Below are 27534 nucleotides of genomic sequence, written 5' to 3' on the forward strand. Positions count from 1 at the left end.
GTGTGTGGAGAGTAGGGCTAAATTTAAGGCATAGGTATGTGAGTTATCTCTTTACAAGACAAAGGAAAGAATATGTAAAAAAAGTTGTTAAAATGGTATCAGGGCAGGTGGGGTCTGGTTATTGGGTGGTCCTATAACTTTAGATAAGCATCAGACCAGATTAAGTAAATGGCAGAAGCCACCATCTTAAATATTATCTTCAGCTAAAAACAAAGGAGGATGTTGGTGGTGAGGGGGTCAGTTACATGAGGTTACCAGACAGGAAACAACTTAAGTCCTTGCCTTCCCCATTAAGAGTTTCTAGAGATAAGGGCATCCCCTCTTCCTCCTGGTGCAAAGAGGGAGACACCCCCCACAGATGGAGACTTCCTTCACAAATGCAAATGTCTCTCATCAAAGGGCAAGCCAATTCCACTCCTCAGAGCCTCCTTCTCCTCTGCAGTTTTAAAAGTAACCAGCCTAAAATAATCCTCATCAAGACCACCTGGGTTTAAACCTCTGCTCTCCTACTTACTAGCTTGGTGATACATTGGCATGTCACTGACCCTCTCTTGTGCCTCATTTTCCTCATCTGTAAAATGAGGATAATAGTTCCTATCTCACAAATGGATAAGCTCCTCATTGACTGCCCCAAAGTGATGATTAACAGTGGAAAATACCTATATCACTGTGCCCCAGTTAATTACTTAGTTCACATAACACAGCCAAAGGAGACAAGTTATGGTATAGTAGTCACTGGGTTTACAGTAACATAAGTAAATACCAGAGCCACATCAGAGAGCACAAAAAGCTGGATTTATTGTTTCTGACAACAGCATAGTCACTTTTAGTTTGTTCCTAGCATCACAAATCCGAAATACAATTTCACTCAATTAAAAACATACACTCTGAAAAATGATTAGGTAGTTTTTAAAAAATTAATCATCATTTTTAGAATACCTTTAAAATCTTTGCCAAGCAAGCCATTAGTTTTATCTTAATAAGTCTCTGCATAAAATGAAAAGACAAAGCATACAAATTTCACTTTTAAATTTCATCCTTTGTTTCCTTTAAAAGATTTTCATCCATTCATTCAAAAATATTTTGAAGCCCCAAAGCTCACTTAAGACAGAATGAAGGCATTTTAGAGTATCTGAACTAAGCTTTGTCTTGACTGAACCGAAGCAAGAACTCTATCAGGGTCCTCGTGGGCCTCCCGGTCATGCCTTTACGCAGATACGGAATCTCATCTTTGTTAGTCATCACTCCTGCTATGTCTAAATGCGCCCACTTAGGATGAGTCACAAATTCCTTCAGGAATGCTGCAGCTGTACATGCTCCTGCAGATCTGAAGAGAAAGACAAAAATCATTAGTTAGCCCCATGAAAATGTGCACTGAACATTTCACTAAGATCCCCCATTCTTGCTAAGTAGGCTCTATGACCAGAGAGCAAAAGCCAAGCTTAGGAGATCTTATATCAAGTTAACATAGAAACCACTCTCAGAATATTCATTTTGAAATACAGCTTTAAGCAGTAAAGGATAAATTCTAGATTCCTTTTTCCCATGGTAATGAATTCCCATGCTGTCCATCTCTTTCTCTTACCATTTGCTTAAAATGACCTTTAGATTTGAAAACATGCAAAATTTTGAGAACCAGTTGGGAAATACCTTGAAAACTAAAGACATTAAATATTAGTGCTTATGAGCACTACATCAAAAGGAAATTGGATAGTTAAATCTTTTGTGAAAGGGGATAAAATTGAAAATGGCCATTTTCGCAACCAATGATGATTATAAAAATGTATTTTTACAGCTCATTTTACATACCTATACTTTCCAATGTTATTAACATCAGCAAGTTGGCAATCGACAACCTGTCTAGTATAATGGTCAAAGAGAGGCATCCTCCAGACGCGGTCCCCTGTTTCAATGCTGGCCTAAAGACAAAATAGGTACGATAGTTGGAAGACTGGATGAAGTAGGTTCTGGGTAAATTCACAGCACTGACATGTTTAATACAGGGAGGAAAGAGCTGTTCTGACATGTTACTCTAAAATGTGCCACTGACCTTAGGAAGACCAGTTCCTAAGACAAGTTGTCCTCATCCATTCATACAATTACTTACACACTCACTCATTCATCTTTTACTGAATGTGTATGAAGCACCATCAGCTGTGGGGGATATAAAGAAATTTAGTATTTGAGCCATCAAAGGGCCCACAGGCGAGTGGGAGAAACAGAAACAGATTGTAACACACTGTGGTCAAAGATAAGAGCCAAAAGTGAAAAGACAGGAAGCAGCAAGAGAAGCTGTTATTCTGAGACAAGAGTAGATGTCAGATAACTCAGCCAAGGGCTGACGGTGGCTGCCTCCAGGAAAGCAGACTGTAGACTCCTGACTGTTATTTAAACAAGGTTTATGCACATATAACTTTGAGTTTTTAAAGAAGTTTAAATTTAAGAAAGTCAAAACAAACAACGTTGTAGGTGCTATGATGGAAAGGACACTGGGTACATGACAGACCAGAGGAAGGGTCCCTCACCCAGCCTGGAAGGAGACAGCTGAGCCGAGTAGCACAGAGGTTGAGGGTAGGGCCTCACAAATGACCAGATGACAGACATGAGGGGAAGCAGCTTAGGCTAAAAAGGAAGTTTAGGACCTTAAACCAACAGCAAGAATGTTCTCAGGGACATTTTGTTTGTTCCCCACTGGTGCAGAGTAAGCTCCCATTAATTACTTGTTAAAGGGTGAGGGGCCAGACGGATGTGTCTGGTAGCCAAGCGGGTACACAGGGTCTGAGCTCAGGAGAGAGACGGGAGTGATCAGCAGAGAAGTCCTAGCTGAAGCCATGGGAACAGACGAGCTTCCTGGTGAGGGATGTGAAGGGTAAGAAGAGCATGTGGCCCAGGACCGTACACCAACCCAAGGTGGAGACAAAGGAAAAAGCCAGCAAAGGAGGCTGAAACAGAGGTCAGAAAAGACAGGAACCAGAAGAGATTATCACAGAAGCCAAGAGTGGGGTGTCACCAAGAGGTCAGTTACATGCTGCCTCTAGACAGGGTAAGCGAGGCAAATGGAGTCAGGTTATGGGGCTGAGTGAAAGCATGGCAGGTGGTGATGGGGGACTGCTGTTTGGAAGAGGTTGGCTGGCTGGCAAAGGGCACGGAGGAGGCACAGAGCACAGTGGTGGGAAGATGTCCTTATCACTACCCGTTAACAGACCAGGGCAAGCCCTGTTCACTCGTGACACACATTCATTACGGGCCACTCCTTCCTTCACAAAGCTGTCCTCATAACCTTTTCCACCTCAGGGATTCTACCCGGTGGCCCTGGTATTTGTAAGTCATTTTCACATCACTCTGAAGCTACTGGGGGAGAGGAGGAATGTGGCATCATACCCATAATTTTAGAACATTTATAGAAAACCCAAAGCACACTGAATCAAATTTATTGAATTTTCAATTCAAAAGCAAAACTACAACATAAAAATCACTTTAACACAGGAGTTGAAGAAATATACTAAGGCTAGAATAATTTCATCATCTCCATAATTTAGGTCTCTCTATATTATTCCTACCTCAAATAGTTTGTTCCATAGCCAGGATGAATTGGTGAAGACCCCAGCGGCCCCGGACCCCAACGCTATGTCCATGGCACCTGTAAGACACAACCCCTCAGGTCAGTGTTCAGCCTTTCCAGACACGACGGATTTCTCTGCTGCTCAAACCAAAACTTTAGCCTTAACCCTATTTTTGAGGTCTCCCTCATTTTCAAAAATAGATAAGCTTAGGAAATCCTTATTGTATACATTTAATATCTTTCTGTTTCTCAAGCTAGAATTCACCTTCAATTATTAAGGAAAATGCAAAAAAGGAACGAATATCAAATATCACCAATAATCTCATCCTAGTGATAACCATCACATATTTTTAGTATTTCCTTTCACACTTCTAAACTTTTTTAAAAAACATAATTAAGATCATACTGCATATGTCCAAGTATGTATCCTTCCTTTTATGTTTTAAACATTTATTCCTCTTTTATAAACAAATGTTTGAAAGTAGTTTTCATGATTTAAAAGTCCATTGGGTAGAGGTATCATAATTTACTTACTATTGGACTTTTAAGCATTCCTAATTTTTCAATATTTTTAATCATATCTCAGTAAGTATCTGCTACAAGACTTTGATGCCTTTAAAAAGAAATGTGTTATTATTTTATCACATTTATTTGTTTCATCATTTCCTTCTCTGACAAAGTTGTGTCCCACTGGCTGAGCTCTCTTTTAAGATTAACATATTTTTAAAAATCCCGATTTCCGGTCCTCTTGAGCACACATTCCTGAATGTGAGCCATCAGGTGCAACAGCATGGTGCTGCCTTCACTGGTTTTGGAATTATTTCCTGGCAGGTTCATCTGCTATTTGCCTGGCCCCAGCTGTAAGCTCTGGGGCAGGGATCACATCTGACTCCTAAGCATGTACTTAGGGCCCAGCACACTGCCTGGCACATAGGAGCTCAGTATTTACCAAGAGGAAGCAGCAAAACCCACTCTCATTCAGTGCAGCACTGGAACACTCATGTGGAACATCATCGGAGACACCACTGAAGTTGAGGGAAATGCTACAGTTTTCTCAAGATGGCACTTGCTACCCATTGTCATGTCCCAGTTGCTCCTTAATCCTTACCCATGGCTTGGCACGAACTGTTCGTTAGCATCTCCCCCAAGGAAAACTAAAACTTGAAGATAGTACTATATACACTGTTTTGTAAACATTTTTCTTCTAACAATATATAAAATTTCTATATCCTTCCATATGTTTGCAGTTGGGATTAGTGGCTGGATGACAACTGAATAATCCCCCCATGTTTGTGGATAAATATTTGCACACATCACTGATTTAAGAAATAAAGCTTAGAGCCATCATTTCATTTTGTTAATTTTGGTTCATCTCATGGACCACACACAGCACCATATGATTAAACTGACTCTTTCCTGGGGAGAGGAGCAGCACTTCTTCAGTGTAAGATAACTCTGTGCCATCAGGATGGTGACTGTACATTTTTTCCAAGAAGTCACAAGTGAATTAGATTAATAATTAGTTAACAGTAAGAAATTACAAACAGTTGACAATTTAAAAACAAATCACGATTTTGAGGTGGTGACCCATAAGTAACAACCTGTGATTCTGCATGACACCTAGGCAACTTGGGTCTGTTTGGGTCATTTGTTCCTTCAGGTTTTGTTTTTGTTTTTGTTTTTGTTTTCTGAAGAAGATTGGCCCTAAGCTAACATCCGTTGCCAATCTTCCTCTTTTTTGCTTGAGGAAGATTGTCACTGAACTAACATCTGTGCCAATCTTCCTCTATTTTATGTGAGATGCCACCACAGCATAGCTTGGTGAGCAGTGCTAGGTCCACACTCGGGATCCAAACCTGCGAACCCCAGGCGTCAGAAGCAGAGAGCACGAACTTAACCACTACACCACCAGGCTGGCCCCTCCTTCAGGTTTTGTTACTTTTTACCTCCCAGTTTTCTCTCAAATCTATCTACTTCCCTCCACTGCTACTGCTACCATCATCATCTATCACCTGGGCTATGGTAAGAGCCTTTAAAAAAAACACTGTGGAAATTTCAAATATACACAAAAGCAAAAAGCATAATACAATGAACACACAGGTACCCACTAGCCAGCACCAAAAATTCTCAACTCATGGGCAAACTTGTTTCATCTATACCCCCATGCCCAACAGATTATTTTGAAGCCAACTGAAAATACTGCAATATTCATCCCTAACACACACTTACAGATCCACAAGAGTCAACAGCCACACACCGTTCACCAGCCTGACTGGCCTGCCAGCATCACCCTGGCCCTTCTCCAGTGCATTCTGCATGCTGTCGGCCAGACGCCTTTTCATGACACAAACATGATCTCATCGTCCCCATGCTTAAAACTCTTAGTTTTCTAAGAGTAGCTTCCTGCTGAATTTAGCTCCAGACAAAATACCCTAACACAGCAAGGCCAGCCAGGGCCTGGCACCTAGCAGCATCGTGCGTCCTGGCAGCCTCACTGTGCTCTTCTCCATCCTGTTCCCTGCTGCCCCTACGGGCCCCAACCGTGCAGTGTGCTCTCCCCTGGGATGCTCTTCCTTCCTGCCTCCACCCAGAGATGCCTCCTCCTTCAGATGTCAGCCCAGGTGGCACTGTCAGACAAGATGCCTGACCACCTGGACCCACGAAATCCCCAAGTCCACGGGCTCCTCTGGACTCCTTTGAACTCTGCTTCTCTGTGCTTGTCACCTGCAACTTTAAATCTGTGCATGTGAGGATCCGCTGACTCTCCACCAGACACCTGTTCCCACTCACCTCTGTATCCCTGGCCACTAGCAGGAGTTAAAGACGTGCCAAGTGTGTCAACAGCCTTTCATTTGGCACCCGCGATATACTGGGTACTATTGGCAGGGGCCGGTCATTCACTGCTTATAGTCCACCATGTGATTGGGGGATACATCTCGTACTCATCAATACTTTATTTTTCAAGTTAGTGGTTTTTCCCATACTATTCACTTGTCCTCACAACATTCCTATCAAGCCCATAAGAGTCTTGCATCAGTGTTCAAATTTCTCATAGAAAAGATGAGCATTAACCTCGACCAAGAATATGATACCCTTTCTTAAAAGAACAGAAAACGACAGACATAAATATTTAATGTGATCCAACAGGGTTCATGGCTCCAAAGATGGTTTCATCATATACTTTATAAAATAATCTATTGTCTACATAATCACAGAACCAGTCCCACCACCAATTTCAGAATTACCAATAGCAGAGGTCTACTTCCCATTTTCTTCTACAAGGCCCATTTGGAGCCATAAATTGAGGTGCTAACTGATCGGTGTTACCAGAATTGCTCTGAGTACAGCAGAAACATCAAAGCTCCTAGGAAGATGTTGTCCCCATTCTCGTTCCATCCTAAGTCACAACCATGCATTACAAAGATGAGGAGGGGTACCATGACTGATTGGCCATGCCCTATCCTGCCACTGCTCCTACAGCCTGGTACCGGCCTGCCTCGTAGGAGAGTAACATTGGTTCCGTGTCTGGCAGCCCAGGCACATCGACACGCATCATCTCCTTCAACCTTCACAGAAACCCCTCCCGTCAGTGAGGTGCCGGTATGTCCCTCTTACAGATGAGACAACTGAGGCTTTGGCTAAAGTCACATGCTATTAAGAGGCAGGACAAGTTTTAAAATCAGGTCTTCTATCTCTCAAGCCTGCCATGAACTCGGGGTTGGAAACTGTTTCTCACGCTCCCCTCTGACCCCAGCCCCTGGAGCCGAGGAGGGACTCAGCAGGTATCCGGGGAACTGAAGTGAACCATCGACAGCCTTCACCCAGGGCAACGGCCGGGCAGCCTGAAGGCTCCCCATGAGCTCGCCCTTCAACACCTGCACCAATTTCCCCACCTTCTCAGACCCCCTTCAGACTGCAACAAAAAAGGCCGGGGGGGGGGGGCACCCTGACTCCTCATTGACAGAAAGGGTGTACTCCCACCCACCTCACCACTGCACCCCAACAACCGACCTCAGCGCCTCCACCCTTCAGCTCAGAGTGTTTGCTGAACTGAACAGAGAGACCAAAGACCATGAAAATACTCTAACACTAGCTTAAAAAAACTCAGCAAAATAAATCTGTGCACCCTTGTTAGACCCACACAGAAGGGAAACATGAACCGATTTCCGCTCAGGTAAAGGCTCGCATGACCAGGGGAAGAACTAAAACCAGAGGACAGAAAATGCTCTGAATTTTAACCTTAAAAGAGGCAGACACAGAATGAATCCCTAGAAAGAGAACTATTCGACGGAAGATTATGAACACTGGGTTTCTGCAATAAGGCAATGCTCGTTGTCACCCCTTTAGGAGTTCACTCGTTACTCTACCGAGCGGGGGTGTTCTGGCCTTCCTTCACCCGGCGTCTGCCATGTGCAGGCAGTGTATTAAAGAGGCTTTCCAAAAACTCGGTGAGGCACACAGACTTGTCCCCAGGTATTGATGCTCAGGGGGGTCAGGTAACTTGCCCAAGGCTGACCGACTAGTAAGTGGCACAGCTGGGTGTCACCCCCAGTTGGCCTAAAGCTCCTGCTTCATACCACACATGCACTGTGCTGCCTCTGTTCAATGAGGATCTTGCTACCTCCCCAAAATGTTTTGATTTCTTTATAATATCAAGTACAAAAAGTTCAGAAAATGCAGTGGGTGTCAGATACATTATGATTAATAAAAAACAACTACTGACTTTGGGATTTATCACTAATCTTTTCAGATCTGTACCACACAGTAATTGTACCAGAAAACATCTCTTAGTGTCATTTTTAGATGTCACTCTGGATGGGCTGATCTGACCTACTTGTTATTTCCTTTTTTAAAGGTATAGCCTGGAATTTTTTTTTTTAAAGATTGGCACCTGAGCTAACAACAGTTGCCAATCTTTTTTTTTGCTCTTGTCTTCTTCTCCCCAAAGGCCCCCCAAGTACATAGTTGTATATTCTACTTGTAGGTCCTTCTGGCTGTGCTATGTGGGACATGGCCTCAGCATGGCTTGATGGCCTTTGGTGCCAGGTCCAGGCTCAAGATTCGAGCCAGGGAAACCCTCGGCCTCAAAGTGCGTGTGCAAACTTAACCACTCCGTCCCTTGGCCGGCCCCTAGCCTGGAATGTTTTAAAACAACAAACCTAATATTCAAAACAGCTTACAAATGCAGAGCATTTCCTTTGGAGAAAGATCTTTGAATGTAAATGGAGCAAGCCAAATTCAGTAAAATGCCCTGAATACAATGTGTGCACTCTATGCCAACAGATAAGACTTTCTTCAAACAAAAGCAGGAAAAGCATACTGTGTCACCTGTTAGGGTGGCGGCATTGATGATGACCTGTGGGTTAAAGGTGTGCGCGTAACAGAGTGCGTCGGCCAGTATGAGCCTCCCCTCGGCATCGGTGTTATCAACCTGGAGAGGAGGATCAAAAAGAAAAAGGTAAGATAAAAGATAATACAAGTAATGAATATCAAAACTAGATACTCATGACAACGTTCAATTTAAAAGTGAGAAAAAGCTAGTGTGATGTCTGTCATTGAGTATCAAAAACATACTTCAATTAGAATAGGAATATATTTAATCTGAAGAGCAAATATAATTTAATAATCTCTGAACTAGAGCTGCTGACTGAATGCTAATGACTTTGGAAGCTGAAATAAATAGAAAATGTCTGATCCATTTTACCAACAAGTTTAAACAGAGTGGGGAAAAATGTCAAGATTTCTGAAAACAAACAGGCTAGAGTTTAAGAAAGTTACAGCGAAGTGACAGCCTGGAGCTCCAGACACAAGAACTCTTGCAACTTTAGCAACTCTACCTATCCTACAGTCCCTTCTCTTAACTAGAGGTCCAATCAGTATGGGCAGCCTGCGTGCATACACGTGCCCCAGGAGTGAGAGTCCATGACTCAGGACAGTGTTTTCCACCTGAGCACCCAAATGGAAAAATTTAACCACAGCACAGGTGTATCCAGAAAACAGAGCACACTTCTACTGCTTTGCCCTGCTCTGCAGGGCTGGCTACAAATTCGTGGTAATTTGCGTGTACAGCATACAGGAAATAGGAGGAACAATAAGAAAGGCATTCTTAAAATCCCCATAAAGAAATACTTTTGACTTTGCATGAAAAGCTACTTGCAATAAAGTCCTCCCCTACATGGAGCCTGTGCTCTGCACTCATTCAAGGTGTGTTCACGTAGCTACTCTGAGATTCCTGGGGCTCCAAATACCAGAACGGGGAGGGCTGTGTCTTCCGCTTACAAACCTGTATCGTCTTCCCGTTCCTGGCTCTAACGACATCCCCAGGCTTGCTGGCCTTACCGCTGGGCATATTTTCACAAAGAGGGGCCAAACCTGTTGGAAAATAATACACGAAGAAACATGGGATGTGCTGGGTCCAAATATGCCACCCCTGGAACAGAGGCCACCAGTGGGCCATCAGAAGCATGCCAGTCACAGAGATCACCTTAATCAAGAGATCAAACTGAGCATCACCAATGAGCCAAGTGAAATTCTGTACATCAGCAACAGGGAGTACATGTCACCCATGCAACACTCTTACCAAAGAGGTCTAACCTGATTCCATCACAAAGAAACAACCAAATAAACCCAAATCATGGAACATCACAAGACAAGCCTAGATGCAGAAATAGGGTTCTAATTAAAGAAAACTAAAGAGACACAGCAACCACACGCAATGTGTGATCCTTGACTGGCTCCCCAATTTAAAAAATAAATAGAAATAAGTATTTGTGTATGCGTAGCCACATATATAAAAGGAACACTTTTTTAGACAACTGGGAAGTTTGAATTAGGTTACTACACCACTCATTGGAAATGATAATGGTACTGTCATTACACAGAATGTCCTTGTTCTTAGGAGACACATGCTAAAGTATTTATGAATGACACATCATGATGTCTGCAACCTACTTTCAAATAATTTAGCAAAAAAGGACTATGACTGTAAAGGTGCGGAGGGGGACACATGTCAGCTAGACCTGGATTCCAAGTCTACCTTCCCATGCAATGGGTGTGATACTGGACAAGCCCTTCAACCTAAGTCTCCCCCCACTCGCACATTCCTCTGAAACACACCCCCAGCATTGTGTCTGGCATCCTGAATGACACAAAGAGCTGCACGTACTGAGCACTTTTCCAGTCCCAGGCATTTTCTGAGTATCACGCCATTGAATCGGCCACAACCCCTATGAGGTAATCACTAAACGAGCTGGCAATGCCCTTCGACCCTGACTACTGAGCATTTTTCACTGGAGTAAACCACGAACTCGACATTATGCGCCCCTGACTGCTAACCACTTTTTGTGGAAGTACAACAAATCAATTCTAGCTACAGCCCACAATTGCAAAACACATTGAACTCGATCAGTTCAGACTAGAAAACATTTAGCTAAACAGCTGCTGCTTGATGAAAAGCTATTTAAAAACCGTTTCCTGATCTTTTCAGGGTAGAGAAAGTCATGTTTGTTATCTCAGTTCTACCATGTGAGTGGATTCCAGAAGCTCTCCAACACACACTCCCTTGCCCACTCACCTACGATGTTGATGGGCAGACCGAGTTTGGCAGCAGACACGATGGCTGAACATATAGTGGCAGCTCCTCCCATGTCGGCCCTCATGAGGTCCATATTTGCAGAAGGCTTGATGGAGATGCCACCACTGGGGGGAAAAGGACACTGTGCAACATTGATACCAAAGAAGAGAGCCAAAATCACTTTCTTAAAAAAGAACATATAAGCTGAGGGTTAACTGCCACATAAAAGCACCATTTACCTGGCAAAGAAAACGCAAATTTCTAAATTGAGAATCTGAATAATTTCAACATTTTAAAAGACAATGCTGCAGTCTTTATAAAAATATAGATGAGTGTCTTAGCTCATTTTATTTCTATTTGAATGAAATTTAAGCCGTGCCACTGGAAACATCACTACACCATACAATCAGTGCTGTTCAAATTCCATCTCTGTATTAGCTCATTAACTCCTGACCCCTACCCAGATTTGTCTTCTCAGCAAATTTTACGAATCGATCAACTTACTGAATCTAAAGGTCATAAACTATTAAGGGAAGCCGACAAGCTCATGGAAGACTGGGAGGATCCCTCTCCACCCAGAGAAGGACGGAGGGAGAACAATTTCCTCCGACGTCCCCAAGGTGTGGGAAATCCTGCTGATGGCAAGGGGAAGGAAGCTGGGGCTGCCCCGCAGCCTTGGAGATGGCGCTCAACCACAGGAGCTGAAAAGGGTTTCAATCAGCAAGAAACCCACCTTCTACCCCAAAGCAGGCTTCCATAAGTACCTGCTGACTTTCCTGCTTCTGGTTTGTAAGAACCTAGAAGTGACTTGCTTCACAGGCCTACAAAGCCAGCAGCTTCGGCTTTGAGTTTTAGTCGAGCTCTGCTGCTGACTTGCCCTGGTGACTCTGGAGAATCTACTCCCTGCCTGGGGTCTGCTCTCCTTAGAAAGCAGATCCTAATTCTCACTCACCTCAGAAGCACTTGGTAATTAGATGGCTGTCATTTACACCCAGAATTAAAGACTATCCAGGGGCTCAGAATAAGAAAAGAAAGATACTCTTGGTCCAGGAAGTCCAAGGATAACCCCTGGAGGGGGTGAAGGGAGCATGCTGGTGCAGGAGGTTGTCCCTCTGTCCACTAGCCACATCCATCGCAAGGCCCTTTCTGCTCTGGGAGTTCCACTCTATTCAGAAGACCATCGTTCTAAAGTAACCATTGTCAAAGATCAGCAGTTATCTTTGCTCACCTTTTAGACCTCTCTCGAATCCACCTATTTCTTTTCTACTACATCCATCCTAGTTGAGGCTCCCACCATCTGTCATTCAGATGTTTGCCATGGCTCATGTATATTCAGGTCTCCTATATCAGTTTTACTCCCTTTATTTCATTACCCACACGACTACCAAATTTTCACCAAAAAAAAATAATCTATCTCAATCTATCTCAATCAAAATCTATCTCAATCAAATCCCAGTAGGCTTTGTTTATGTGTGTAAAACACGGCAAGCAGATTCTAAAACTGATATGCAAATGTAAAGCACACAGCCAAAGCAATTTTGAAAAAGAAGAGCAAAGCTGGAGGGCTCCTATTACTAAATTTCAAGACAAAGCTGTAGTCATCAAAACGTCCGGTCACAAAGTCCTGGTGGTGGGACACAGAGTCCAGAGAAAGACCCACAATTATATGGTCAACTGATTTAACAAGAGTGCCAAGGCAGTTCAGTGGGGAAAGGACAGTGTTTTCAACAGATTTTGCTGAAACAAATGGATACCCAAATAGAAAAGAAAAAAGCCTCAATGCTTTTCACAGCATACACCGAAATTCAAAACAGATCATAGCCTTAAAAGCTAAAACCATAAGACTTACAAAAGAAAACACAGACCCTGGCACTGGCAATAATTTCTTAAACAGGGCAAGAAAAGCATGAACTATAAAATTAAGTTGATAAGCTACACTTCATCAAAATTAAAAACTTCTCTTTGAAAGACACCACTCAAAAAAACGAAAAGGCGAGACTCAGAGTGGGGAGAAAATATTTTCAACATATCTATTTGATGAAGGACTTACATCTAGAATATATTAAAAAAAAAAACTTTGTAACTCAGTAAAACAAACACTCCTATAAAAAAGGGCAAAAGATTTGAACAGACATTTCACTAAAGAAGATATACCAATGGCCACTAAGCACATTAAAAAATGTGCAACATCATTAGTCAGAGAAATGCCAAATAAACCTCAAAGAGATGCCACTACACACTCACGGGAATGGCTAGAATTAGACAGACAATACCAAAGAGAATCCTCGTACACTGATGGTGGGAATGCAAAATGGTATACCCACTTAAAAAGTTTGCTAATTTCTTATAAAGTTAAACATGCCATCATCATACAACTCAGTCACTCCTTTCTTCCGTATTTACCCAAGAGAAAGACAAACAGATATCCACACAAAGGTCTGTAGATGATCTTGGCTTTATTACTAATAATCCATAACTGGAAACAACCCAAATTTCCATCAACGGATGAATGGATAAAGAAGTTCTGATTATTTCCATACAATGGAATACTACTCAGTGATAAAAAGAACAAATTACTGATATGACCAACAACATGGATAAATTCCTAAGATATTATGCTGAAAGAAAGAAGCCAAACATGAAAGATTCCATGCATATGAATTTCTGTAGTAAAAACCAATCTAGAGTAACAGAAAGATGACGGTTGTCTGAGGCAGGAGGTGGGGAAGGAATGACTGCAGAAAGGCACAAGGGAGCTTTTGGGGGCCAAGGAAATGTTCTATTTTCATGATGGTGGTGGCTGTCATATGGGTGCCTGTATTTGTTAAAACTCACTGAACTGAACACTTGAGGGTAAATTTTATCTAACCTAGTTTTTTTGTCAAGTAATCCTTTTTTAAGTCTCACACTTAATTAGCAACCCTGATGCTAGTATTCAGTAGCACACGCTTTCCATGGGAAATACTGACCTATACCACCGTTTCCAACTCGGCTTCTCCTTGGTTCAAATAACCAGAAAGAGTTTCCAATTCTAAGGAATACTTACGGTTTAATAAGATCAATGGGAGCTAGACTGGTCAGCTAAAAAGAGTAAGCTGAAGCAAGCCGAGGAATGACAGCATAATCCAAATAGCTGGGCCCCCACTATCCACATGGGAACGGTTTAATATCCACAGAGGAGAATCAAAGTGTGTGCCGGAAAGAGTTTAAGACATTTTCAAAAAAGACCTGAGTTTGACCTCTGACTCTATTTACTAGTTATGGGGCTTTAACAAATTACTTAACCCCTCACAGTCACAGTTTCCTGACCTAGGAATTTCCTCAATGCCCTGCTCCTAGCGGTAAGATCAGGGCTGATATATTTAAGATGCCTAATAGAGTCTCTGACACATGTTCAGCATTTTATAAGTGGCAGCTTAATACATTTAAAGTCACAAGTAAGATTTGACCAAACACCATGCTTGTGAAGCAAACTACAGCCATGTGTCGCATAACGACAGAGATACCACGGACATGTTGTAAGAAATGCATCATTAGGTGATTTCGTTATCGTGTACACATCAGAGTGTACTAAAGAGGAACAAAATCTGCCACCCTGAAATGTAACTCTTTAACATGAGGATTATTTGAGGCTGATTATTTTTAAGAAGCAAAACACAAAGTTTTTGTTGTTTCCTCCCCCTTAACCACCTAAAAGAATTCAGATAAAAAAACTTGCCTCAGGAAGCGAGCTATCACCTTGGCATAGCATGAACTGGGTGGTGGACAGGGAGGAACCTACAGAAGCCTGTTTATTGGGCTCCCCTCTGTTCTTGTTTCTGTGGGGCCAAACGCTTGTTTCCCAAACCTACCTATGTTTCCTTTTCACCTACTCTGAATTGCCTTCCTTCCCTGTGAAGTCCCTGACTCTCCCCAACCCCAACATCTTCTGTCTTTAGCTGACGACGGTATTTAAAGTAAGGGCTTCGGCCATTAGGGCGAGTTACTCAGTTTTCCTGGATTTCTCCCATGTATACATGTTATTAAACTTTTATTTGTGTTTCTCCTGTTAATCCGTCTCATGTCAATTTAATCCTTAGACCGGCCAGAAAAACTTAGAAGGGTAAAAGAAAACTTCTTCCTCCCCTCAGTTCTTACACAATCCAAATGGTATAGCCTACTACACACCTAGGCTAAATGGTACTAATCTTACAGGACCACCATTGCTGACCAAAACGTTGTGATGCAGCACACTGACTGTCTACACCAAATGATACAAGTGCACACAAAGCATTCACCCAAATACAAAGCACAGATATAATAAAGAAGTACCTGTCAAAGGTAATTCCCTTCCCAACAAACACCAGGGGTGGTTCACTTGCATCAGGGCTGCCTCTGTAGTGAATTTCCAAGAAGACTGGAGGTTCATCCGATCCTTTGGCCACACTAAGGAAGGATCCCATTTCCTGTTCCTCGATCCAAGACTTGGGTCTATAAGGCAGAAAGGGAAACAAGTAAATACACTTTGTTATCTCTATTCCAAAATAACTTAGAAAAAGCTCATCTGTGTGTAAAAAAGTGTAACATACAAGCACTTAAAATATAGACAAGTTAAGCCTTCAATTATCCCGTCCCATCCGCCTTCTGGACATTCTTGGGACAGTCACATGATTCTGAGCCTACTTCTTCATCTATAAAATGAGGTCAATGATACCTCCATCAGAAGATTATGTAAAGAATTACCAAGAGAATCCACACATGGAACGTAATGTAATGTCAGGCGATAGTGCACAGTCAGTAAATAATTATTACTTGATTTTTTTCCCTAACGTACTTAGATATTTCTAAAGTTTTAATTTAAAGATGAAATTAGCAAGGCTCTGAGACCATAAAGGGTTCTTAGAGATACTTAAGGGGTCCACTGTTTTATTTTTGGTATTTCTAAAAGAGCAAAATAAAAAAACATGAAAACAAACCACCAAACAACCAGCAAACAACCAACAAAACTACACTCCACTGATTGGGCTAAAATATCCTATTTCTTGGCTTTTTCAGAATTGCTGGACTTCGATCTTTTCAATGTTGTCATGCTATTTCTCACAGTTTCAATTGCAGTTTGAGCTATCTGATTGAAGCAGGAAAGCTAATTAGTATGTAATAAACACAGGATCAATGGGGTAATTTAATGGGAATAGTCCTCGGTGCCAACAGAAAACAAATGCCGTATCCCTATTCATTCTAGGCTGGGGGTACAAAAGGGCTTTGTATGGATTTCTGGCCACAGTAACTAGGCCAGGAGAGAAGTCCTACACTCCTCCAGACAGACGAGCAACAACCATATTCAAGGAATGCTCCTCCTGCACTTGCCTATCCATTTCTTAGAACTATTAAACAAGGATTGCATCATGGAGAGATGGCCACCAAACTTCAGAAGGAAAAGAATATAAAAATGGAAGATAGAACGATTTTAAAAATCACTTCAAAGGAAGTAAGGCTGTATGACGTGGGTATTTTTAATCATAAACTCACTACTGGGTGTTTTATTAAAGTCCTGCCCATCTGGAAGTAGTGTCTGTATTTCTTCGATCTGTACCCACCTACACTGGAGCAGGGCTGGCGCAGCTGTCTCGGTTTAATGGGTTACACTCCTCCCACCTGACACACATCGTCTCTGGCCGAACCGTCCCTTTGCTCAGCCACAGGCCTCGCAGTTTCCCAAGGAGCGGCTGCACGTGTGCTTCTGCATCTGAAATGCCCTGCCCCACTTTCTTGGTCTGTTAACTTATAAGTAAACTTCCAGACTCTGCCTAGGCACCATTTTTGTTGGCAGGCCTTTTCAACTCTTCCACAATCCTCCTCGCCTCTCTCCTCCTGCAGCATCCTCTGCCCACCCCATTTACCTGTCTATTCCTTCCTACAAGGTCCTCGCTTCTCTGAGGACAAGGACCACCGCCATCCATCCTTGTATGCCAAACTCCCAGGCACACAGGAGTTGCTGTCACTGATGTGTAAGCCCACGCCACAACTTGCCAACACAAAGTGGCTCCAGCGTCTCCTCAAACAAGGAATAATCTCTGCCAAGACACCTTTATAGAGTCTAAACACTGCTACCAGTTAAATATATGCTAATCATTCCAAAAACATTATCAAGCTCAAAGTGCTGTGTTTTCTGTAGATGACACATTTTTCTTCACTCTGTCTAGACCATCGAGGTTCTCCTGAAAAATGTGAGCTCTAACCACAATTAGGTACTGATGAATTCTCTTAAATCCTTGAGAAACAACTTGGAAGAATTCTTTAAATAAACATCTGTTGATTTATTTTAATTATAAATCCCCAAATGCTCAGAGTCGGTTTCCTTAAAGGGTTATTGAGCGATCCCAAGATGGTAACGGAACCTGGAGGGGCAGGCTTTTGCGTCCAACAGCCTAGCTGCCGACCGCGACACCTCAGGACTGTCTGAGAACACCAGCTCTGGCATCTAGCTCACGTAATCTACGAGGCAGGGATTCTCAAACCATGCCAAGCTAGGCGTGCTGTGTTCTCCACTTGTGTCAAGAAAAGATAAGAAGAATTTATCAGAACAAAATGCAGTTCCTCAAAAATTAAAGAGTTACCATTTGATCCAACAATTCAACTCCTAGGTACACACCTAAGAGACATGAAAACATACATCAACACAAGAACGTGTACCCTAATGCTCACTGCAGCATTACTCATAGGATCCAAAAGGTAGAAACAACCTAAATGTCCATCAACTGATGGCTGGGGTGGAGGGAAAGGAGGAGTGACTGCTAATGAGTACAAGGTTTCTTTCTGGGGTGAAGAAAATGTTCTAAAATTGATTGTGGCAATGGTAGCACAACTCTGTGAATATACTGGAAATCACTGAATTGTATGCTTTACATGGGTGAATTGTATGGTGTGTGAATTACATTTCAATAAAGCTATTATAAAACACACACACACACACACACATGCCCCATGTAGTCTGAAGCCACGGCACTCTCTCAAAAAGAAAGGAAAGATATGATGGAAAGAACTTGAAATTGAGCCCTTATCCCAGCTTAGGTGTGGCTGCTGGCGGGTCTCGTCTCAGCTCCCTGGTCTCAAGTTACTCCTCTGAATAGCAAGGGAGCTGGATTTTTTTAGGACCTCTAAGGCTCCTCCGGCTGTGACATCCTATGAGTCTATGACACAGTCCTGAATTACCTGATGTGGACCTCTGTTTTACTACTAGCACTTGTAAGATTCTTCTCAATAATTTTGGCAAATTTGGTTGGCGTCATCTCGTTGGCTGGAGCCTCCATCAAGTGGCGTGCCAAGTTCTGCCCGGAAGCAAAGAGGAATCCTTTCTGCCAGGCCTCCTGATCCCCGCTGGTGGAAGAAAGCACAGCGTCACTGTCACAACCTCTCCAGAACACTGACCACATCACAGCTAAAAGGGGCTCTTACCTTATAAAAACAAAAGAGGACTACAAGTGAAAAACGATGGGCACGTGGGAGCTGGATTCATTCTTTGTGATCTGACCCAGATGGCAGACAGTAGGGTGTGAAGAGCTAGAGAAAATGGCCCCCACTGAGCCAAGCTGGAGGAGATCCTGGCCAGCATTTCACTTCAGAACCCTCATCTGTGTAAAAAGGGTTGCACTGATGGGTCTTGGAAGCACTAAATTCACCACACAAATTAATGGAAAGGTTCCCACAGAAAGACCCGTTTCGGCCTCCTTCACTGCTCCAGGAATGATGCAGCCCCAGTGCTAACGGTAGAGCGAGCGTCCCGTAACACGCCTGATGTGGAAGTCAAGGCCTTTCTGCCTTCTTTTTGCCTGAGTCAGGCTCTACACTCCAACCCACCAGAGGGCAAGGATCACCTTTAGGAGAGAAAGGAGAAAGGCATGTGCTTCACGATCCTAGCTCTCCTTCTGCACAACAGGAGTTAACACGGCCAGTGTAGCAATGGAGAAAATAACAACTCAGTGTTTAGAGGATTTACCCTGTGCCACACACTTAACAGGATCTGTCTTTTGATCATCATAACAGCCCTATGAAATGAGAATAACAACTCAACTAAACAAGTGAAGAAAATGAAGCACAGAGAGATTTCCGTCACTTAACCGAGGTCACCCAGTGAGTACGTGGTTGAGCCAGGATGGAAAGCCAGGCTGACTGGTCACAGAGCCCTCATTCTTAACCACTACATCACAGCTGCCAACCAGCAGGCTGTGCCAAGACCCCCCACTGTCCCCACAGCACCACTTCCTGAAGGTCTCACACTGACTGTTGATGACAGCAGGGATCTCGTCTCCTAGAACCCGGAACAGGGCTGGAATGGAGGGGGTGCTCAACAAATGTGCTGAAGGATGAGTGTCCCTACTAGATCCTGAGGGCAAAGACCATAGCCCTGCCTCTGTGCCTCTCTGGCCCGTAGCATGGTGCCAGCAGATGCTGGTTAAATGGAAATTATCGGGATCAAATCCTGCTGAGACCTGTCTGTCATCTTGCTCTCTCCTCCTTCAGGCAGCCAACTTGGTTTGGCTTCCCAGTTACCAGCAGTAACCCAGTAACCGGTAGGGAGTCACAGGGGAACATGCATATGATGAAAGCTGGAAGCAGAATGTGGGGACAGTTATACTCCTAAAGTGGCTAAGGCGATGGGGAGGTCAGAGACAAGCCATGCCAGAGACTGGGAAGCAGGCAGCTCATATCCAAGAGGCCCCTCTGTGAGAATGCCAGGGAATGCAACCCTGATCTTGGTTTCGTTCCCTCACCTTCCATGGAGCTTCGCCGATACGACCACCTTCTTTTTCTGCTTGAGGTCGTCATACTCATAGAGACCCAGCACTGCTCCTTCCGCAGCTGCCTGGGCATCTCCACAGGGATCCACCTCCACAGAACAGAGCTCCAGGTCCTGAACCTGCCTGCATCCCGCTTCAAAAGGACAGAGGAACCAGAAAATCAGGGTCAGTCAGAGACAACACAAATAGCAGAAGGCAGAGGCATGGTGTGGTGGGCTGGGGAAACAACAGGACTGGGGTTCAAATCTCGGCTCTGACACTTGACCATTCTGAGCCCCCATTTCCTCTTATGTGAAGTGAGGATGTACACACACCTCACAGGTAGCGCGAGGACAGACTGATGGATAACATGACTGACCGGGCTAGCTCCTCGCAGAGTGGGCCCTCAGAAGGGCCTGCTATTATAAGGATTACTTCTGAAACTCTAAGATCTCCTGATGAAGCTTCCAACCACCAAGGTTTACCAAATTAAAAATGACAGAGAAATGATGACACTGAAATGATATTTAAGGAACTGAGCAAAGTCCATTATTAGCCCAGCATTTTATTAAGATCAGGTCAGTAAAAACGCCCAAATAAGAGTTAAGAAATAATCACTCAACATGAACACTGAAAGTAAATTTAACAAACAGGCATGATATATCCAGGGCCAAACATCAGTCAAACAAGCTAATTATCAACACCTCAGCAATGTTTTCAAAGTATCTTTAACCACAGCCTCTGCAGCGCGGGCTTCGTCCTGCTGCTCAGCTCTGAAGGGACCCAATGGCATGTACCTCAATGTTTACACCATCCAAGTGACAAAGCGGCACAGGCACACACCTTTGGTAACTAGTGACAGAAAAGCACTCCACACTTGGCATCCATTTTCTCTGATTTCTAAATATGACGACTCCATGTGATTTAAAAGTTGGGCAACATTGGGGTTGCATTACAAAAAGAAAAGATCCACATCTTAGAACTTTCTGATAAAATAGAGCTCTAAGGTCAAGACTGCAAGAGTGAACAAAGGGTTGCGAAACCTCCAAACAGAAGCTAAAGACATATAAAAATAAAGTTCCATGAACTAACCTTCCACATCTAACATAAGGCCAAGCACGTTGCGTAAGGGAAATGGACTAGTTGTTAAGACGAGACACTTCTGTGTGTACGTGGGAGGGGTGGTGACGGTAAGAAGATAAAGAGAGGGGGACACAGACAATCTTAAAGCATAGATCCTTAGGAATCATTATCAATATTAAACTTCAAAAGTAAAGTAACCTGCAACAGCAGCTCTGATGTTTTCTTTGCCTTCATGCCAGTTTTCCAGGTCATCAACTCCGGCTGCTTTTTTGCCAAGGCCAACCAGCACCACGCTGGGGAAGTCCTGTCTCGCAAACACACAAAATCAGCTGCTTATGTCTTTAAAGCTTTCACTTCCAGCAGGAAATGGAACATGAGCTCCCACACAACTACCTGAACAGGCCAAAATCACTGGGAAAATTTGGTTGTTGGGTTTTTTTTAGCCCTGTATGTTGGTAAAATTTTATAACGTGTGTGTTTGAAAGGTAGAGTGAGAATAATCCTGCAAGTAATTCTCCTATGTAAGACAGTGCCATGACTACGGCCATTGAACAAGAAAGCCTGTAGACTGACTACAAGAGAGGCAGGACTTTTTGACAGCAACTTGCCTCTTTTCAATCTTAAATAATACTTATGCCTTAATACTGTGATAAGAGTATACCTACAATCTGATACAAAGTTTTCTGCACGACTATGCAGCCATAGTACTTGGCACGTTGTAGATGCTTACTAAGGGTTTGCCGAATAAACCTTATCATCATCTCATACCTCATGCAGACCATAAAAGGTTCGGGTTTTGCCTGCCTTTAGAGGTGGTCCAGATCTGAAACAAGAGGAAATAATTGTTTTGAAAATTAGTTTGCTCTGGGGACTGGCCCCGTGGCCGAGTGGTTAAGTTTGCGTGCTCTGCTGCAGGCAGCCCAGTGTTTCGTTGGTTCAAATCCTGGGCACGGACATGGCACTGCTCATCAAACCTTGCTGAGGCAGCATCCCACATGCCACAACTGGAAGGACCCACAACGAAGAATATACAACTATGTACTGGAGGGCTTTGGGGAGAAAAAGGAAAAAAAATAGAATCTTTAAAAAAAAAATTAGTTTGCTCTGCTCCCTTGAGAGGTGACACATACATACCGTTAGCATGATTGTAATACTTTGCTGCTTCTGTGAATTTGCTACATTTACGTTTTTATCAAAAAACAGAATTCTCTCAGGCCAGATTTCTCAGATGCAGCACTTCTAATTCTAGCTCAAAAGCTATTTAGCAAACTTCCAGATTAGTTTTAATACAAACTTATTTGAAAACAAATGTGGAAAGCAATGCCATGGATGGGTAACCCGTGACTGCAGAGGAGAGCGGAGCACCAGATGAGGGCTCACCTGAATCTTAAATCTTTCTAATAAAAGACACAACTAATCAAAGTGGCTGACTTGACTGCAGTGTGCTCAGCTGGGAGGGTGTTTGTGGGGGCTTATCTACAGAGGAGATACTGGGCAATTTCCAAACAAAACAGGTGGCAGTGCACAACTAGAGCGAGAGGACAGGATGCCCTGGCGCTGAAGCTGATAGTTATCAGTCGAGAAGGCCAGCTTGTTCTGCACTCCACCAAGGTAACTTTTGGATTAATGAGTTAGTCAAGCACTTGAGTAGGCTGTCTACTGGTGAAAGATTGGTAACTGAGAGGGGATGCAAATTGTTATCCAACGATGACATAATTACTATACTTACTACATTGTATCTATTAGATTCTAATCGGTTATCTATAATCTGAATAATATGTAGTTGCAGTGGCTTATGCTGATACTTCTGTTTCTGCCAAATGTGGTCTGCAGCTCAAAAGGACTTGGAAAAACCAGTTTCTCTACCTTCACCAGACCCTGGCTAATCCAAGAGTGGTCAAAATCTCAGGCCTCGCCCAGATTTACTGAAGTAGAATCTGCATTCTGACTCCGTCCCCCGGCAATTCACGTGTACTTTAAGATTTGAGAAGCTCTTGAAACTCAAGGCATGGAATGAAAGGAGAATGCCTCCTAGGCTGTTTTGAACTAGTCCACGGAGATGCTTTCCCCAAAAAGTGAAGGGGAGTTAAAGAAGGTAGAGAGGCTGGTGGGAAGGCAGGTGGGTAGGACGAGGGTGGGGAGAAGTGAACTCGAGCCAGGAGGGTGGGCTGAGGAAATCGGGTGCTTTCACAAAAAGTTTATGAACTGGCTGAAGTGGCCTGACTTCCCAGAAGTGTACACCCACTCATAGTGAAACACAAAGTGTCAAAATGTACCCCAGAGATACATACTTTCACTTTCATTGAGAAGATCTTGGCCAGCTTACTTCATACTTCCCTGAATTTTCATCTACTAACAATAAAGCACAGAAAAAATATTCTCTTTCTATTTCAGGGCATTTAAAAAACTGGAACCCACAGATGAATACTTACATGTTCAACATTTCTCTCAGCTTTCCACACACCAATTTATCAAAATTCTCTCCTGCACTTGTAAACTGTGGCACAACATCTTCTTTTTCTTTGGCATAGACTCCCAAAACAAGGCCCTGAGAACAAGCAAAAACAGTGACTATAATTAGAGCAGACACTAGAGGGACTCAAGGGTCCCCAAATTGCAGAAGGGGCAAATAATTCCACCAAAATCATGTCCCTCTTTGAAGACAGAAGAAGAAAGCCCAAAAAGAAGCAGGTGCTGGACAGTCCGCTACATTCACATCCCACCTAAATGTTCCAAATTCCTGCCAAAGCAAACCTGAAATGACTATCTGTCGTGAGTCCTCAGGGTCCCTCATAAGGAAAGGCTTTCACAACATAAAGGAGGCTTCCTTCACTTTCACAGAAAGAGCAGAATGCTGTTTTAAGAAAGCAAATCCAATTGTAACCAAGTTAGACCTCAAAGAGGTTCAGAACATGCCGCCCCAAGATATGCCACGATGGCTTAGTGATTACTTTGAGCTGAAGGCACATGAGAAGCAGCAGGTGCAAGAAGGGCTCTAACCTCCCACTTTCTACCCAAAAGCAGGTCATAAAATTTCCCAGGAGAAAGGTGTTCTCCCTATACCAGGAAGAGAACATCCTTATCACCGGGGACTGGGACTCCACACCAAAATGGACTTGTACAAACCAACCCACTAAAATAACCCCTAACTTCTATTAGTGTCCTCCAGACACGTCCAAGTTACTATCTCACAATTTACTGCTCCTAGCCAAGCCCCCTTGTCTTCTCACATCCTCACAAGTGATCGGCCTCTGTTTAAAAAGGCATACAAGCTTTTGGGTCTAAATGTTTCTTTGGGTCTTTATTTTCCTTTAGAAGATTCCCATGTACAAAGAAAAGTATCAAGTGAAATGTGCATGCTTTTCTCCTGTTAATCTGTCTCATGTCCAGCTAATTCTCAGGCCCAGCCACAGAATCTGGGAGAGTAGAAAGAAGTTTTCCCTCTTCTTACAACCTTCAAATGAAAATCTCAGATCCTCTTGAATGCCACATCAGTAAAGCCAATGGCTGCACTTGCCAATGATGCTAAGAACTCTGGCTAACCCACAGGCTGAAAGAGAAAAAAAGGAGGCAACTTCACAGAGAGGGGCAGGAGCAGAGCACTCTGCCCAGCACTTAGTGGCTCACCCCTCAGCCAACTAAATAAGGAAGAAATCACTCTCTGCCTTTGCACAGCAACTTATCACTTCAAAAACGTTTTCTGCCTTAGGGCAACTCTGTGAGGTGGAAAGAATGTGTAGTCTTCTGCCTGTCTGACAGTTAAGGAAACTGAAACCTGGTCTGACATATTAGTCGCTATGCCACAGAACTGAGAGAGAATTCTGATGCCTTCCTTCACAGTCCTTTGTCTTTTCCACAAAATCATACTGGTACTTAGACCAAATGGTGTCCTTTCTCTCTTTTTCATCAAAGAAAATAGGCTTTCTTGGCATTGGTGACTTTTCCAGCTTCTAACTTTCCCACGGCTGCCCATTGCCCGGGATTCCATGGAACCAAGCAGGGAACTGAGCAGCAAGGACACGCTGTTACCTGGGTAGGATGCTGCACCATCTCGGAAAGAGCACTGGACAGGAGTCTGGTCCCTCCACCTTCTGTGATATGGCGGGAGGCCCGAGCTCAAGCCCTATCTAGAACATTCCTTGCCAAGGACAGTCATTTCTTTCTGGTCCTCAAGCGTGATTCCCAAGCCTGTGCTCCTTCCACTGAGCCACTCCGCTTTCCACATCCTCCCCATCCCAACAGTGACCTTCTTCACAATATTTTGGAGCTCAACTAGGTGAAGGCTTTTCCTCTGGAAGACATTCTCTTTGTAATCTCACAAAGAGATTAGGCCTCTCTGCAAAGCCCTTTTCCCTAAAGAGACATTATTGTTCTCTAGACACCCTTTCAGGCAATTTATTCCTGGGGGCCCTGTGTTTTCCTGGCCTTCCACTTCGGCATGGGGAGAGAGGGAGCTGTGGAGCCCGGGTCCCGTGACTGGCCGACTTCGGGACCTTTAAGGACATTTCACCTCACCGAACTTGGGCTTCCTCCTCGCCAAGGTGGGAACAACACTGGCACCGTCCTTCCCTGGGTTACTAGGAGGACTAAACAAAATCATAAAATAAGGGCACGGCACAGAGTGGGAGCGCAGGAAATGCTAGCTATAGCGATTATTCTCTCGCGCCCGGAGTTCGGATCCTAGCTGGCACTCTTAGAAAAGAAGGATGAAAGCGCACCCGCGGCAGGCAGCCGGCTGGAGAATGCTCGGGGGAGATCTGCGGCCCCGCGCCGCCCGCCCCTGCCAAAGCCCAGCTCTGCAAAGACAAGGAATTTCTCTTTTGAGCCGATTTTTGCAACTTGGCCCAGGAGCCCGGAACACGCGGCCTCGACCCGCCCCGAAGCCCTTGTCGCCCGCGGGCAGGACTCCTGAAGCCAGCCCCCGGAGCCAGCCCCGGCCTCTCACCTTCGTCATGTCTGCGGTGGCGAGACCCCGTCCCCAGAAACGCTTCACCCCGAGACGTCGGACGGCGACTCGCCCGGCAGCCGGAAGAGGCAGCAAGAACATCTTGTCAGCTCTGCCCCCTGCACCGCCCTCCCGGAGCACGTGGCGCCTGGGGGGCGGGCGCGCGCCTGGGGGGCGGGGCTTTCAGGGACGGCGGGCGCGCGCCTGGGGCGGGGCTTTCGGGGACGGCGGGCGCGCGCCTGGGGGGCGGGGTTTTCGGGGACAGCGGGCGTGCGCCCGGGGGGCGGGGCCGGCGCCGGGCAGTTTGGCAGGCAGGCGCCACGGGCGCGGCGGGCGGGCACCTGGGGGCGGGGCTTTCGGGTGCGTCTCGGCGCGCGCGGGGGGGCTCGGGAGCGAGCGAGCGTGCGTGCGCCTCGGGGACTGGGCGGGGCGGGCACGCGCCAGCAGGCAGGGCCGTGCCGGGATGGGCTCGCGGCTGTTGCGAGGTTCACGCCCGCCCAGCGTGCGCGTGCACGTGCACGTGGAGACCTGGGCGAAGAGGCGGGGCTCTCGAACGAGAGCGCCAGACGGGGGCGGAGTTGCGGTTTTGACGTACCCCGAGGGGCGGGGATGGAGAGCTGGCACCGGGGAGCTCGGTAAGTAGGAGGATGCTTGTGGATTTACAGCGGAGATCTAACTGGGTAGTGAGGAGCCTCCCACCGAGTTATTGTTATTCCTATCCCTTTTTTTGAACTTCCATTTGGTCTCAGGTTGCAACGCTGTAAGGCAGTTAGCCCAAATACTATTTTTAAAAATAGGAGATTTGTGAAGACTGCTCAATGCTTTAATATATTTTTCTTTTTTAAAGGATTTTAAATATTTTTGTAAAAAAATGCACGGTTGAACACAAGTCGGAGCACTTGGGAAGCGCAAGTAGGGATACGAAAACTATCCTTAACGTTACGCCCGTATCTGATCCTAATTTTAGCTGAATCTTTGATTTTAGCTTGGGGTGCAGGGTGGATGGGGATGGGGTGCGGAGCACACTGACTGAAGTACTCAGTCTCCACCGTGATCTCACTGGCAGGAAGGACTGTCTATTTCACTCTCCAAGGGCTGGACACAGAGCACACATTTGATGGTCCCATCTCAAAGGCTGGGCAAGTTGGGCATGGTAGGTCCGCTCTTACCTCCATCTCCTTTATATAAAGCGGAGATGCGTCATAAACTCAGAAAATTCACCAAAATTTATCTATATTCACTTCAAGAGAGAAATCTTTTTATTCACTTTATTGCTCCTTTCTTCTTCCAACAAGATCAAGCTGCAGCTTCCACAACCCAAAGATGGAGTGCCAAAACCTGTCCCCCAACCCTGTGGAAGGGGGGCTTTGTGAGCTTCAGAGGTGACCGTGGCGTGGAGCTGTAAGTTACACTTGTCACTGTCTCCATTCAGCTGAGTACGTTCCCTTTGTTTTATCTGTCTGCTGCTCCTGCCAGGGATAACTTACTTCCTGGCATATCCTCATTTACGTTTTTCTTTGCTTCAAGGACCATTTTCAAATGCTTCAGGGCATTTTTGTATGCCTAATGGGATAAGGGAGAAGTAAACTTCATAGCCCCCAAATAAGTTTTGTTT

At 44.5% G+C, this 27534-nt stretch overlaps 1 protein-coding gene across 1 annotated transcript; it reads right to left on the reverse strand.

Annotated features, from left to right (window-relative positions):
• Positions 1–773: 773 nt before the first annotated feature.
• LAP3 (leucine aminopeptidase 3) lies at positions 774–26160 on the reverse strand. The gene is made up of 13 exons (XM_008507990.2): positions 25920–26160; positions 23407–23522; positions 21743–21797; positions 21173–21278; positions 19886–20045; positions 18327–18491; positions 15447–15605; positions 11136–11260; positions 9846–9934; positions 8891–8993; positions 3561–3640; positions 1810–1919; positions 774–1327 (listed from the first exon to the last, which is right to left on the reverse strand). The coding sequence occupies exons 1-13, from the start codon at positions 26019–26021 to the stop codon at positions 1138–1140; spliced, it is 1560 nt and encodes a 519-aa protein (XP_008506212.1). The 5' UTR covers positions 26022–26160; the 3' UTR covers positions 774–1137.
• Positions 26161–27534: the final 1374 nt, after the last annotated feature.

The sequence above is a fragment of the Equus przewalskii genome, chromosome 3, assembly GCF_037783145.1.
Source record: "Equus przewalskii isolate Varuska chromosome 3, EquPr2, whole genome shotgun sequence".
NCBI lineage: Eukaryota > Metazoa > Chordata > Mammalia > Perissodactyla > Equidae > Equus > Equus przewalskii.